We start from the raw sequence: 14052 nt of genomic DNA, 5'->3' as shown, positions 1-14052 counted from the left end.
CCTGTCCAGAGTGTACCGTGCCTCTTGCCCAAGAACAGCTAAGATAGGCTCTAAACCCCCGCGACCCTGAATAGGATAAGCGGTTACAGATAACGGATGGATGGATGGATAGCAGGCATTTGTTCAGAGTAAACTGAAATTTAGATGTGATGATGACAACAAAAACCTCATGAAAAATCAGTGGAACCCAAAAAATGTATACAAATTCTCCTGAGGGAAACGCCCATCAATGTGTGCACCAGTTCCATAATAATTCATCTAAACTCCTTAAATGCCAACCCTGTAGTGCCACTAGAGGAAAAAGTCCTCAAGTGTCAAACATGTACTTGGACATGCAGCTGTCCAACAAATTCCGATAAGGATCAATAAAGTATATCAAATCAAAAACAAATTGTCTGAAAATGAACAAAGTCTCAGCGTCACCCTCCATAATCATAAATACAAAATTCCATGGCAAAGCAGCGAAATGCGTTCAAACAGTCTGGCTCAGCATTACAGAAAACCCTTTAAACAAGATAAGCAGAGTGACATTTTAAAACTTGTTTTTAATTTTATTGCAATTCTCATATATCATATATCATATATTTAAAACATGTTTAAAATCTGTTAAATCAATCAATAAGAGTAATTGCCAGCCTGAATGTTCAACATCTTTGTTTCACATCAGTCTTTTCTGCATATTATAACAGGAAAACACTGGATTGTCTAATTTCATAAAGGTTTGCAGAGTCTAGGGCTCCTGTGTTGTGCCTGCAGATTCACTTGGTTTAATGGAGCGCTTACTAATGTTATTATGCAAACCTGTTCTTTTTATACTCATAATCAAAATGTATGTAATTGTGTAAAAAAAATTAATACATTAACAGTTTGATGTATTTGAAACAATGTCATTTGTGAAAAGAAAAAAAAAACTTTTGTAGCTCAAAGCTATGAACTAGATTTTTGGTGTGACTATTTGTGTTTTGAAAAATGTGCAGCATTTAGGCTACCAGGCTTATTGTTGATCCTGCTGGCTTGACAACTGTGTGATAAATGATACAAGGCAACATTTGCAGCTTCTGCAAGCGGTGGGCGTGAGAGGAAACACAAAGGTGACTTGGGTTTGCTGAGTATCTGAGTATAACAGATGGGACCAGGTCCTGGCTCTCAGCCTGTACGTGGGAAACCAAACAGAAGACAGCGAGCAAAGGGAAACTTGACTGTGTGAGACATATTAAAATTGGGGAGAAGAGCCCCCTTTTCCTAAATAAAACACAACTGACAAGCATCATATAGATTAGAAACCGAAAGCTGCCATTCTTTGTGTGTGGAAATAGTGTGAGCCCCACTACTGTGCAGACGGTCCCTGTGTGAAAGAATGTTGGTGAGGATATTTTTGGTACGTGCTGCATTGACACTGATCTGTTAAATAATAACCAGCTTCCTCTGACCTTTTTAGTTCGACTGCTTGTGAGGATCCCAGTGGCACAAAGGAACATAACAATGATCTTTTTTACAAGGTAAAAAGTGGGAATAAAAAAAGAGTAGTAGATTAAAACAGCATATCTTGTTGTGGTATAACGTGTAGCTTGCTGAGACTTTCCCCTTCATTCAAGGGATTTATATGTTAAGCAAATTTAAATTAATTTAATTTATATAGCACCAATTCACAACAAATGTAATCTGAAAGAACTTTACAAAGTAAGATCAAGAATGCACAACATTACAAGGAAAACCAAAGCCAAAATAAACAGTCCCCCAGCTGTTGCTGGACTGCACATTTAGTGGACAGACCATTTTTTTCTTTAGAAAATGTTTCACAAATTAAACCAACAAGATGCTGTGTGTTAATTATCACAGTGCTGTAAGCTTCCAGTCTTTTAAACTGTCACCCTCTAACTGAGAGACACATAAACTGGTCTCCATCCTCTTAACTAACACTCAGCAAAACAAGCAGATAACAACAGACCCACATCAGATAGTTTATTACCACCAGGTTTGCTGTCAGCAATATGAGTATGAATGTAGGATGTTTGTTACAAAGGTCGATGTTTCACATATCGAAGGTCAAACCATTTTAACTATTTTCATTCCTGCTTTGAGGAATGTAAGCTCTCCTTCTAGTTCATACAATTGCATTACATTTTTGCAAGCAGCCAAAAGAGATATTTCACAAGTGATGATGAAGAGTTTATTTCATCTTGATTGTTTCCCAACACTCCCACAGGCGGGTTGTACAGCAGCAGTGTTCTGTTGTTCTGTGACATCAAGAGTGTAAAGAAATGCATTTGCGTGTATCTGTGTGACTCTTAAAATCTTATTCAGTTGCGTAGTGTACATTCACAGTTTGTTGCGCAATGGCAGTTGCTCTGGAGATGAAAACAACCAGACAAAGCCAGCAGGATCTCTGCTGCTTTTGTGTATTGCCATTCTGCTCTCAACCTCCTGTTATAAAAACACCTTGTAACATGTAAGATTCAAAAGGCAAAGCAGTTTGTTTTCTGAACAAATTGTAGATGATGAAAATCGAAATGAGGAATATTCCAACTTATAGTTTTTGAGTTTTTTTTGTCAGGACCGAAGTACTGGAACAACTGTGAAGAGCCAGTGCCAGTGAAAAGAGCCATTGTAGGCTAAAACAGGCAGATCCATTACAGAGCCAGCTAAAGCAGTGAGGTTGAGTCAACTATCTGATGCATTCATTTAAAAACAATTACCCACTGGTGAACCTAAAAACATTAAAACGCCTAAAAGGACACTGAAAACAACTGTGGTGGACAACAGAAGACTTCTTTCTCTGGTGAAGTAAAAGTCTCTCACAACAGCTGGTCAGATCAAGAACATCGTCCAGGAGAAATCTATTAGAAAAAATACAAAGAGTTTGTCACAAGTAAAACCACAAGCAAGCCACAAAAACAGAAAAAACAGATTAGAGTCTCCCTGTAAATGTTTCACTATCTGGCCACATTCAGCCAAATCAAAAGTCAGTGCTTCACATTGCAGATCATGTAGTCAGAAAAACCAAGATCTGAACTCACCGTGGCTCTGATTCATTTTAACTACACACCCAAACACACACTGTAGCCAGGAGGATGTCACTTCCTACTGAAAGCATGATGCGTTATTGCCACAGGCGCGGCAAAAACGCCATTCAACAATTCTAAGGTCAAGAAGCAGTACCTGAACTTCAGGTTTGTTTGAACAAAATAGTAGAAGTTCAGAAGCACAGACACATCTCATGAAAAGCTGTAGTGCAGGGGCAAAAAAATGGAATGTGTAATATTGATATTGAAGTCACATTTGTATTGATTTGGGCATAAAATCTATTACTGCCCTCCCTTAAGATGTATTTTTATTAAGTGATTTAAATGAAGATGTCAATATAAGCTCTTGTTAAGTATGATATCATCTTTTCTTTATCCCTCTCTGGCACATTATAATTTCATTTTAAATAATTTCATCAAAACATATTCAAAACAAGTGCTGCATAAATAGTCCTCTTCTTAAACTGAATATAGTAGCCTATATTTTGGACTTAGCTTGTCCTACAACTTGCACCTTCTAAAATGGTTCTGCTTTGTGACTACTGAAGGCCTTTTATCTCTAAAGAATTCAACACCACCATCATTTGTCTGTTCGTATTGAGGCTCGGTTCTGAGTGACACGCCAGGTGCCTTACACAACACCACTTCACCTCCAGCAAGATTGTGGCTGAATCCTACCACAAAAGTAACCATGCTGACACCTGGTGGGTGCAAACTATGCAGCCACTTTCTAATAATTGTTATAACCATAACTGTACAATAATGAGAACCTTACACAATCTGAATTCATTAACCCATGTATCTGTATTTATTTATGAAAAGCAACGATCAGGTTCATGTTAATAACAGTGCATAAATTATATTTTCTCACATGGAGCGCACATTATATAGCCTTGTTTTTAGAAGCAAAAACTACTATTGTTAATTGTTAATTATTATTGTTGGGAAAATATGATGTAGTTGTGTAGAAAAACATGAAGCAAATTAATAAACATTTTTTAATTACAAATTCAATGATATTCTGTGATGATTTCAGTAGTAGTTGAGTCTAAATTATTGTTTTTAATTTTAAATGGGGGCCATATGTTTTGTTAGTAGTAAAGACAAAATGAAAGCCTAGAATTTGAAACTGAAAATCTAAATAGTGATCTTAAACCTGAAACAAAAAAGAAAAAAAGACAAAAAAAAGACACAACATAATTTGTTGTATTTAAAAAGTAGATATGAAATGCATATGATTTTTGTTAATGGCATAGTTTAAAAAGGGAGAAATTAAGGAAACGATGAAGGAACTGACAGAAATGGATAACGTCTTAAAAATTTAATTACAAACGCAGGGACCGCCTTTTATTACGTCATCACTACGCGTCAACAACACACTGCCTCTGGATTACACTTCTCACACGTGAGTTTAAACTATGCTACGAGTTTCTGTAAATTCTGTGTTTCTGTTCACAATATTGACCGGTTAAGATCAACGTTTCATTTGTCTGTTCGATAAATATCGAGCTTGTTTGTTGGTGTTACAGTTTTCGTGTAGCAAATTAACATGACCCTCATTCGGCCGTGTTTGAGCCGCATATAGCTAGTTATTACTCCCCTCATCAAATATGACCTCTCATATAATCTGAAACATTTAAACCCAGAGAGCATATCATCTTATGTTGCTGTTACCCAGTAATGGGTTCCCGTTGAATTTTTCTCTCCCTAAATAAAGAATGTCAAACTGATATTAGTAACGTGAGTATTATTCTGAGATACTCCGAACAATATTCATGTGCTATTCTTACCTTTGTACTATAACACATTGATCACAGAAGAAGTAACGTGACAGTAATATAATGCAGACTTACCCCTTCCAATACATATTTAAGTAACATTATTTGGTGACTCACAATTTTAAAGTGTTTCTTATTTCCTGTTTCAGCTTTAATCAAATCTGTGTAATCAATCTGTTGCCAACGACATCAAGACGTTCTCATGGTAACCTGCATGCTGTAAGGTCCACATTATGTTGGAAAAAGCAGAAGAAAGGAAACAACAGAAAGGGCAAGGGAAGAAGAGGAGACACCCTGACAATGATGGGAAAGGAGGAGAGATGAGGAAGAAGAAGAAAGGAGGTGAAGAGGGAGAAAAGGGTGGCAAGAAGCGCCTGGATGCTCTGAGTGTGGGTTATTACCGCCGAGTTGGGGAAAGGCTCAGTGAAGGCTTTGAAGATAATGAGGAGAGAGGTGAGAATGTTTCTATTTCAAGAGATCTGAGGCAGCAAGGGACTCAAAGTTAATAAAAGTTGGGAATATTCAACAGAAGGGTTGAATATATTACACTGGTATGCCACCATATGAGAAGAAAATAGGGGTTTTAATGGTGCCTTGTAGGAGGATTAGAATTTCATAAGCATGTCTTCTGACAGCAGTGCTGTGATATCTGTTGAGCTATGGAAAATCTGCTACCAAAAATTCTGGTTAAAGTTTATTACACTATAGAAACTATTACAGTGACTTAATTTAAGGTAAATTGATTAGCGTACAGATAATTTATAACTTTGATAATCAGTTGATTATTGGACATATTTTTGAAGTTCAATCTACATATAATCCCAATTAGGATGATTAAAAAAAATGTTTTTTTTGGGGGGGGGGGGACTTTTATCATGATAACTGTGTTAACTGTGAACTTTACGCTATTTGAATATGCCACCTTGGACTGAAATTGTGATGGAGAGTAATTTTCGCTTTCTGTTAAATTTATTTTATAGCCACAATCTCACTGAAGTATGCATTCAATTTGGCATCTGAAATGATGAGTCCAACTGGCCTCAGTCTGAGATTACACTCGGATCCATCCATTCATTATCTGTAACCACTTATCCTGTTCAGGATCACAGGGGGCTGCAGCCTGTCCCAGCGGTAATAATAAACACCTTTTCATAATAAAAGGTTTAATGTGACTCTGCCTCATTGAACATTTCTGGCAGCAGTGCAGTGATATTCTTCTAAACTTCTAAAAACTAGTATTTCTAAGAAAAGTAAAAGTAAGTAAAACAGTAAAGAACAGGGAGTTAGCATCAAGTGTCAGGTAACATTAGCACTCTTCATAACCCATAGTTTAATGAGACATGTAGTTTTTTCTTTAGTCCAAATTCTTGTTTGGTGGCTTTAGGATTGACAATATTTATTTTCCTCAAAGTAAACTATCAACAATTCATGTTTGCATAATTTTGGTGCTATTGCAATTATTGATTTATCACAAATTATTTTCTCAATTATTGATTAATGTAATAAATTCGTGACAAACATCTATTGTTGTACCCCTGAGCCCAGTGGCACTATTACAGACCTCAAATAGCTTTTCCCCCTAACACATTCAGTTTAGTAAAGGAAAAACATTCCCTTTTCTTAACAACATTAATTATTAATCTATTATCAAGGTAGTGGATTTTCTTCAGACTGATGTTTAATGGACTAATCTTTTTAATGTTTTTTAATAAAACTATACTTAGTCCTACTTACAAAGCATATTATGTTGCTCAATCCACTGTTTGACCAAAAATCTGTTAAATGTTAAACTAAACCAAATTTTAATGCTTTCTTTGTTCAGTGCTTCTAAGGGTCTGAACATGTAGCAGTGTGTAAAAAGTGTTTACCAAAGCCGTTTTAGTCTTCAGTAATTGACATGATTTGTGATTACTGCTGGTTTATTTTACCTGAAATATAACAAGCAGGTTGTGTTACATCACTCTTCCCTTTCTTAAACTCCAACATCTGTCCCCATTTGTGATCTCTCCTGACATATCTCCTCAAAATCGTCTACAGAGATGTTTGTGGCGAATGTGCTCTCAGAAGTAAAAGGCAAAGCAGATGTGGTGGCAATAGACCAAACAGGAAGCATCACTCTGCAGCACCTGCTCCCACTGTCTACTCCCGAGCAGGTGGGGGAGTTGCTGGCTGAACTTGGTGGAGAATCAGGGTCAGAGTTCAAGGCAGTGTGTTGTGATCGGTGCGGGGGCCATGTTGTGGAAAGTGCGATCAGACAGGCTTCCAGGTGGATGGGTAAGACTTGAGGTTTCTTGGAAGTAAAAAAACTATTAGTAAATTGTTGAAATCCCACAAAACCACCAGGGACAATGATGCTTTCTTTCCTTTTTAGAGTCATCAAAGAAGGATCCATCTCTGAATACAGAAGAAGAAGAAGCAGAGAGTTGTGGGGTGCTGGAGACCCAAGTGTTGTCTTTAAGTCAGGTGGTCAGAGGCAACATTGCAGAGTTTATCAAACATGTTCACGGCTCACATGTGGTCCGCACCCTTCTACACGTGTTAGCAGGCTGCCTTGGACCCCCACGCACTGAGTCTCGTCCAGGTACACACACACATGTAATACTGTGGTGAGGTAAACAGCATAATGTTCAAATGTTACCTTGGAGTCAGTTTATTTAACAGTATGCTCCAGCCTATATTTATTTCAGCTTTGGAAAAAGCACCTTTCAAAAGTATGTAGAATTAGCAGATCATGTTTACAGTGTTTTTGTAGATGTACACATACATATCATTGGCTTGCTTTAATAGTAAAGTAAACTTTAAAACATGATGACTCTCAGGCAAACTCTGGACTGAATGTAGAGACGTTCTTTTTCTGACTTCTAAGCAGATTTCTTTGTTTCTAATTGAGATCAACATGAGAGATAATGATAAGCCAGGGAAGTGCAATCCACACTGAATCAAAAAATATGACTCAGAGATTTTGTGATGCAAATTGCAGCAATCAGGCACTAAGGGTTTTAAAATACCATAATTGCCTTAATCATTTAGTTTCCACTGCTGCATCTCCAGCTACACACTGAGTTGACAAACGGGTCAATCAGTATGCCAAACTACAATAAGTAGCTTCCTCTTGTTTTTAGATTGGTGGCATGCACCTCTCTCTTTCACCCTAAAAAACAGTTTGTGCATTTTATAGTCCTCTCCTTTAACCCCTTGCCGTCTCCACCAGAGTGGTGAGCCTCACAGTTTGAAAAGGCGTGGCCTAACACATGAAGCCATACTTACTGAACATCTTTAACTTTGCATGGACAGTAGTTGACCCTTTACCAGATTGTCTCCGTGTCAGAAAATAAGCAAGACAGGAATAACATACAGTAAAGTTTGTGATTGGTGCCTTCATCTGTGGAAGTTTTTTAAGGGTGGCCCAGTGTGTTAGCACCTCTTCACCAACATCCCTGTTCGCTCCAAGTTTGTAATCTATGTCATCTTTTCTTGGTTAATATTCTTCTTTTATAGGTGGAAAAGAACGCATTGTTGCTTCTCAGTTGACAGACTTCGAGATTCCCACATCATTTTGGTACGAGCTGAAAAGTCTCACAGAGGCCTTGATGGAAAACATAAATCGTGAGTTTTATTTTATAAAAGCATTTGTGTCCTCGCCCGAACAAAGAAGACGTGTCTTATGTTCATCTTTATGACAGAGCCAAAATATTACAATTGCAAAACAAAGGTTACTTTGAGCTGTCTGTTTCTACTAGCTTAAAAATCAAGTCAATTATGATGAAGTATAGTTTTACAGGAGGTATTTCACTTATTCCACCAGAAAAACTTGCTGCTTCACTCCTTTTGTACTCTGTATATTTGTGCAATCACAAAATGTTGCACAAAATGTAAATGTTAAATTCCAGTGAGAACTCATAGACCAAAAGGAAAATCTCAATGGCAGTTTTTTTTTTTTTTAAATAAAATGCTACATTGTTTTTAGAATTTAGATGATAAATCCAGCATTCTGGATTCAAGATCACAATGTAAACCAGAAAAACCAGAAGAAAACAAAATATAAATGTATAAATAAATAAATGAACTAAATAAATATAGCTCATAAGATATTAAAATTAAAATCCAGGGTATAAAGGTTTTAAGTTTAAAGCAACACTTTCAGTTGTCGTCAGATCCTCGGACAGACCACAAATTTTTGTCCTGCAGGACAACTAAAAGACATGTGCCAGTGGATCTGAGAGGACTGAGTGGGTAATGCACTGGAAATATGTCAGACAAGTAGACTGGTGCATTATAAATTGCTTTAAAAACGAGTAAAAGAATTAGTAAATCAATGCTGAAGCTGGAAGGCCACCAGTGTAATGGCTTTAAAACAGAAGCCATGTGTTTGCTCCTTGTGCTTCTGGTCAGCATTCAAGCAGCAGAGTTCTGACTGTAGGTGATTGATGATGTTTTGGGGTAGCCCAGAGACGAGAGCACAACTATAATCCAGTCTGCTGGCTGAAAGAGCATGCACCGCTCTCTCTGTGTCACTGAGACAGAGAGAGAGGGGGAATTGGGTGTCCTTTAGTGAAAGTTATTAAGATGATAACCTGGTTAGACAGAACTGATGTTTTTGTGCTGCTGATTCAGAATAAGAAGTGAAACATTTCAATGAAGCACTTTCCTTACAAACTGCACAATAATTACATATTTTTTTCCAGTTTCTTCCATTTGCAAATGTTTTATCGCATTCAACATTGTTAGAGCTTAAGCATGCACACAGTATGTTTGAATGATAGATGCCAAGATGCTGGTCAGTGGTAACTGGACTTGCCTGTAGTAGCTCACTTGCTTGGCACTGAACAGCACCTTTGAATAACCATGACCTGGCTAAGGATCTTCACAGACTCTCAGTGAGAAATATTGTTTGCCACAAGCCTCATTTAAATTGGCACAAAGTCTGAGTAACTCTTGTCTCTTCATGTCCCCTTTCTTTCTAGTGAGTGTGACAGATGCTGTTGCCAGTGCAGTGTTCCAAACCATGCTGACTGTGTGTCACAGAAAACGGCCCAAACTCTGCAAACAGCTTCTCAGGCGCATCATGGAGTTTCTAACAAGTCGCAGTGCTGCTCCAGGAGTTAGGTCAGAGAAAAGTCTTGAATTGTAATAGATTTTTAAAATATCTACCTGCTGCCAAATAAATGGGGGTTATTTATTTATCATTTACTAATCTGTTGCTTTCACTGTAGTCCACTTCTGGTCTTCCTGAAGGACCAGGCCTCCAGTCACCTCATTGAGATCATTATACAATTATCCCACAAGTCCATTCTACGCGACCTCTATAGGAACCATCTCAAAGGTCAGCTGGTCGACTTAGCCCTCCATCCAATTGCCAACTTCCCCATACAGAGACTGACTGCAGCCTCAGCCAAACACAAACTAGTAGGTGATATCGTCTAATTGATTGGAGATTAGAGTAAAAGTTTTACAGGGACAACTGAAGTTTTTTTCCTACAGCTTTCTTTGTTTTCTGCTTAGTTCCCCAGGTTGTATGATGAGCTAGTCCAAGGTGTAGAGGCCATCTTGGCTGCAGGTCACATGGGTGTGATTGTCCAGCTGGCAGAGAGCTGTGCAGAAAGTGAAGAGAAGCAGCAGGAGTTGATGCAGTGCCTCCTGAGTGTAAGCCTCAGTCACTGGTTGTTATTGAGTTGTAAAGGTCCACATAAGTCTTAAATCAATAAAGAAAATCCACTTGTTTCTGTTTATTCCTCCTCCTTTTATGACTGCGATTGAAACAGCATATCAACTCTTTAAAATAACTTAATGCTTGATTTATGGCCAATGGAGATTGCTTCTGTTTTCCCTCCCAGGCATTCCACTGCGCTGAGCCTGGCTCTCGGCACGTCAGCTGCCTCCCTCTCTTCATGTCCCTGCTTACCTACGAGGTGTACTACCAGTGTGACACAGCAGAGAGCAGCGTAAAGTCAGAGGTACAGAGCAGAGAGAAGTCCGATCATTTGTGGGATGATTTTAATTTAATCTTGATATTTCAACTGAATTAGCTGCGGAGAGCTGCACCACAAAGCTCTGTGAATTTAAACAAGTCCCACAGTGTGTTGATGTTGATGACAGCTGCAGATGCATTGAGATATGACTGTGGTTTCCTCCACATTTCTAGGTCCCACTGACTTCCATCTGTTACCACGGCTCACGGCTGGTCCAGGCATTGGCCAAGTTTAAGGAGCGCTCTCTCCTCCTCAGCAGCCTGCGCACCCTGAGCCCCGCAGACCTCCTAACGCTGGCGACTGACCCAGCGGGAAGCCACGTCCTCCAGGCCCTCATCACCACATCCAGTGACAAGGGCAGGGGCAAGATCCTTAAGAGACTGGAGGTACGAGAGCCTTAGCAGTGATGGGAAAATAGAACTGAAACAATGAATTGATGAGTTGAAATTAAAAATGGATCAACCCTTTAATGATTCAAGCAGAAATGTGAGTCACTGTTCTTTCTTCTGGTTTTTCTAATGATACTAAACTAAATATCTTTGTTTGGTTGATTCTTAAGTTATCACTTTGGAATTGGGACTTTATGAACCAAACAGCACAATTAATCAGGGACTGTTTATGCAGAGAATCTACTGTAATGATTTTCATTAGTTAAGTAAGACGTGTCAGGTTTAAGTTGTGCTTGACTAGCCATGCTGTGGCTACTTTTTCAGTGGTTGAATTTCACACTAACTGCTGCTGCTTCTTGTAACTATTCCAAACACGTTTGCAACCTCCATAAACAATCGCTCTCTGGATAGAGTAAAATTAACTTTCAGCTAATAGAACAGTTCAATGTGTCTCACTAAGGAATCAGAGTAATGTAGTAGCACAGTCAGGGTTATTAGTTTGTGCTTCTATTACACTGTGATGTGAGATTCAGACGGTTTCCCACAAGTCAGTACATTAATGAGTTTTTGTCTTGGTTGGCTCACAGTTTAAAGTCGAGTTCGAATGTCCACTCATTTATAATTCCATGACATTGTTTATCTGTGGAAGAATACTGTGTGATACAGCCAGTGAAATCCTTTATTTCCCCCTACAAAATCACATCAGAAGAGCAGTCACACTAATCATGTGCTCATGTGTTAGGTGCAAACCAGTTGCGTAGCCAGTGTTGTGCATGGACACACTACAAAAGCACTTTCTTTTTTACGCTCACACGCTCTGCTTGCAAACTAAGGAATGTGAACGGAAGTGTCATTAGCACACGGAGTGATCGTGAACATATACTTCGATGGGTGTTCCTGCACTCTCCAGTCAACAACCAATTCTTCCTTATCTTCTTCCTAGTGAGGCATTCAAGGATTGTGCTGATTATAGTTCAGTTGTGTTTTAACTACAAACATAACCCAATTATAAAATAATCAGATTCTTCCAAATTAAGCTTTTCAAGTCATGAACTGAAATTTTGTGTCTGTGTTATATTAACACATGTATATAAGTACATTTTTTTTAATAGAAACATGTTCTGTGGTCAGACGACTCCACATTTTTAGTTTTACTTAAGTTCTACTTGACAAACAAGAAAAAAAAACTGCCTTCGGTTCAGATGTGGCTTCTGTTGAAAAAGGCACAATCACCGGCTCCTCCGGTAACATGTCAAATAGTCCTTGAGCAAGACACTGAACCCCAACTTTGTTGCTCCCACTGAGTGTTGGCCAGCTGCATTGCAGCTCCCCCATCAGTGTGTGTGTGTGATTGTGAGTGCAAATGGGTGAATGAGAAGGAGTGTAAAGTGCTTTGAGTGCCAAAGGGTAGAAAAGCGCTGAGTGCAGACCATTTACACCATGAGGAGTTGAGTCAGACAGCAGTGAACATAGACTGTCCTGCACCAAGAGTGCAAGAACATGTTGCACAAATGTAGCAAAACATGTAACCAGTTTTCCAGAGAAACAACTGTTAGTGCTACTTCAGACAACGATGAAACAAGACGATGTAGTGAGAAGAACGGCAGTCAAAACTGAAATGCAGTGATTTGAAAACTGTGGCTTGCATTTTGTTTAATGTGTCAAATGAATCTCTCCTGTGGACATTCACTGTGTGAGTTGTGATGACTTTTTCTAGTCTGCTTTCATCTCACTTTGTAGCATTTTGTTTGTATCAGTACACCTTGCAAATGTTGCTGAAAATAGGTTTGGGTACAACAAAGACAAATGGTGTCATTATCTGTAATGGGGGTTGCTTGTTTGTATATTTGGTTTGTCTAAGTTCATGTTGCTGTTTTGATTTTAGTTTTATTTTTGAAAATTAAAAACTGGAACATTATTAAACAGGACACTCCTTTCCGTTGTATTTATTTTTTGGTCCCATTGAATCAGAGTATTTCTTCATCTTCCCATTTCTCCCTCCAGGGTCAGTACGTTCAGATGGCCTGCTCCAGGCTGGGCAGTCGGGTGTTGGAAGCCATATGGAACAGCGCTTCAGTCAGTCAGAGGCAAAGCATCGCACAGGAACTAGGTAATACAAAAAGAAGCTTTCACTAACTTCTGTACAGAAGGACACATTTCCTCTAGTTCAGATGCTCTAGTTCAAGACTTCCCTTTCCTGTCTCTCCTTCTCATCCAGTTCCAAGTGAAAGTAAGCTGAGGTCTGATCAGTTTGCTCGGCACGTGTGGGCCAAGTTTGCCCTCTCTCACTTTGTACACAGAAGAGCCCACTGGCAGGAAATCCAGACTGGCGAGTCCAAAAAGCGGAAGCTTTTCAGTGACATTCTTGAATGAAAAGTGTGTATATTTGTCATATCTTTTTTTAAATTTGCTTTATACTGTGATAGAAATTAAAATGGGAAATTGTCCTTAATTGTGTGTGTGTTTGTTACTTGGTGGGGCCGAAGCTTTGAGAAACATGATTTTTTTTTAGCGATGGCATGGTTTATGGTTAGGGTAAGGTTAGGGATACTTCAGTACTGTACTCCACTAATAAATGTAAGTCAATGGTAAGTGCCCACAGGATAATCAAAACACATTTGTGTGTGGTTCTTAGCAATAAGAGTCATTTCAGTCCCTCAATTCAAAACACTATGATTCATTTAGGTGCAAGAAGCTGTATCACCTCTAGGAGCCACTAGAGTAACATTTATTCACTGAGACCTTTTGAGTTTTCATGGGCAGAGCAATGGAAAGTTAGATGTATGAACATGAAGTTATTTAGAAACGTGGACCCAAAGGCACAATACCTATATAATTAACCATTTCTTTAGTAAGTATTTTTCTCATTTTAAATTTGGAATTTATCAATTTC

The 14052-nt window shown here is 38.6% G+C and overlaps 1 protein-coding gene across 1 annotated transcript; it reads left to right on the top strand.

Moving 5' to 3' along the window:
- Window positions 1-4374: 4374 nt before the first annotated feature.
- Window positions 4375-13606, top strand: LOC137098768 (nucleolar protein 9). The gene is made up of 12 exons (XM_067475348.1): window positions 4375-4428; window positions 4951-5254; window positions 6839-7075; window positions 7173-7382; window positions 8300-8407; window positions 9766-9907; window positions 10015-10207; window positions 10304-10444; window positions 10636-10755; window positions 10944-11156; window positions 13164-13269; window positions 13378-13606. The coding sequence occupies exons 2-12, from the start codon at window positions 5035-5037 to the stop codon at window positions 13530-13532; spliced, it is 1845 nt and encodes a 614-aa protein (XP_067331449.1). The 5' UTR covers window positions 4375-4428; window positions 4951-5034; the 3' UTR covers window positions 13533-13606.
- Window positions 13607-14052: the final 446 nt, after the last annotated feature.

The sequence above is a fragment of the Channa argus genome, chromosome 14 (assembly GCF_033026475.1).
Source record: "Channa argus isolate prfri chromosome 14, Channa argus male v1.0, whole genome shotgun sequence".
In the NCBI taxonomy this organism is placed as follows: Eukaryota; Metazoa; Chordata; class Actinopteri; order Anabantiformes; family Channidae; genus Channa; species Channa argus.
The sequence above is the reverse complement of the archived record's forward strand: the minus strand, read 5'-3'. Positions and strand labels throughout refer to the sequence as shown.

Excerpts from the sequence above, each read along its gene's own strand:
- LOC137098768 (XM_067475348.1), top strand. The coding sequence starts at position 5,035 with ATGTTGGAAAAAGCAGAAGAAAGGAAACAACAGAAAGGGCAAGGGAAG. Across the intron at positions 8,408-9,765 it reads CTTGATGGAAAACATAAATC|TGAGTGTGACAGATGCTGTT; the intron begins GTGAGTTTTATT and ends CTTTCTTTCTAG. Across the intron at positions 11,157-13,163 it reads AGATCCTTAAGAGACTGGAG|GGTCAGTACGTTCAGATGGC; the intron begins GTACGAGAGCCT and ends TTCTCCCTCCAG.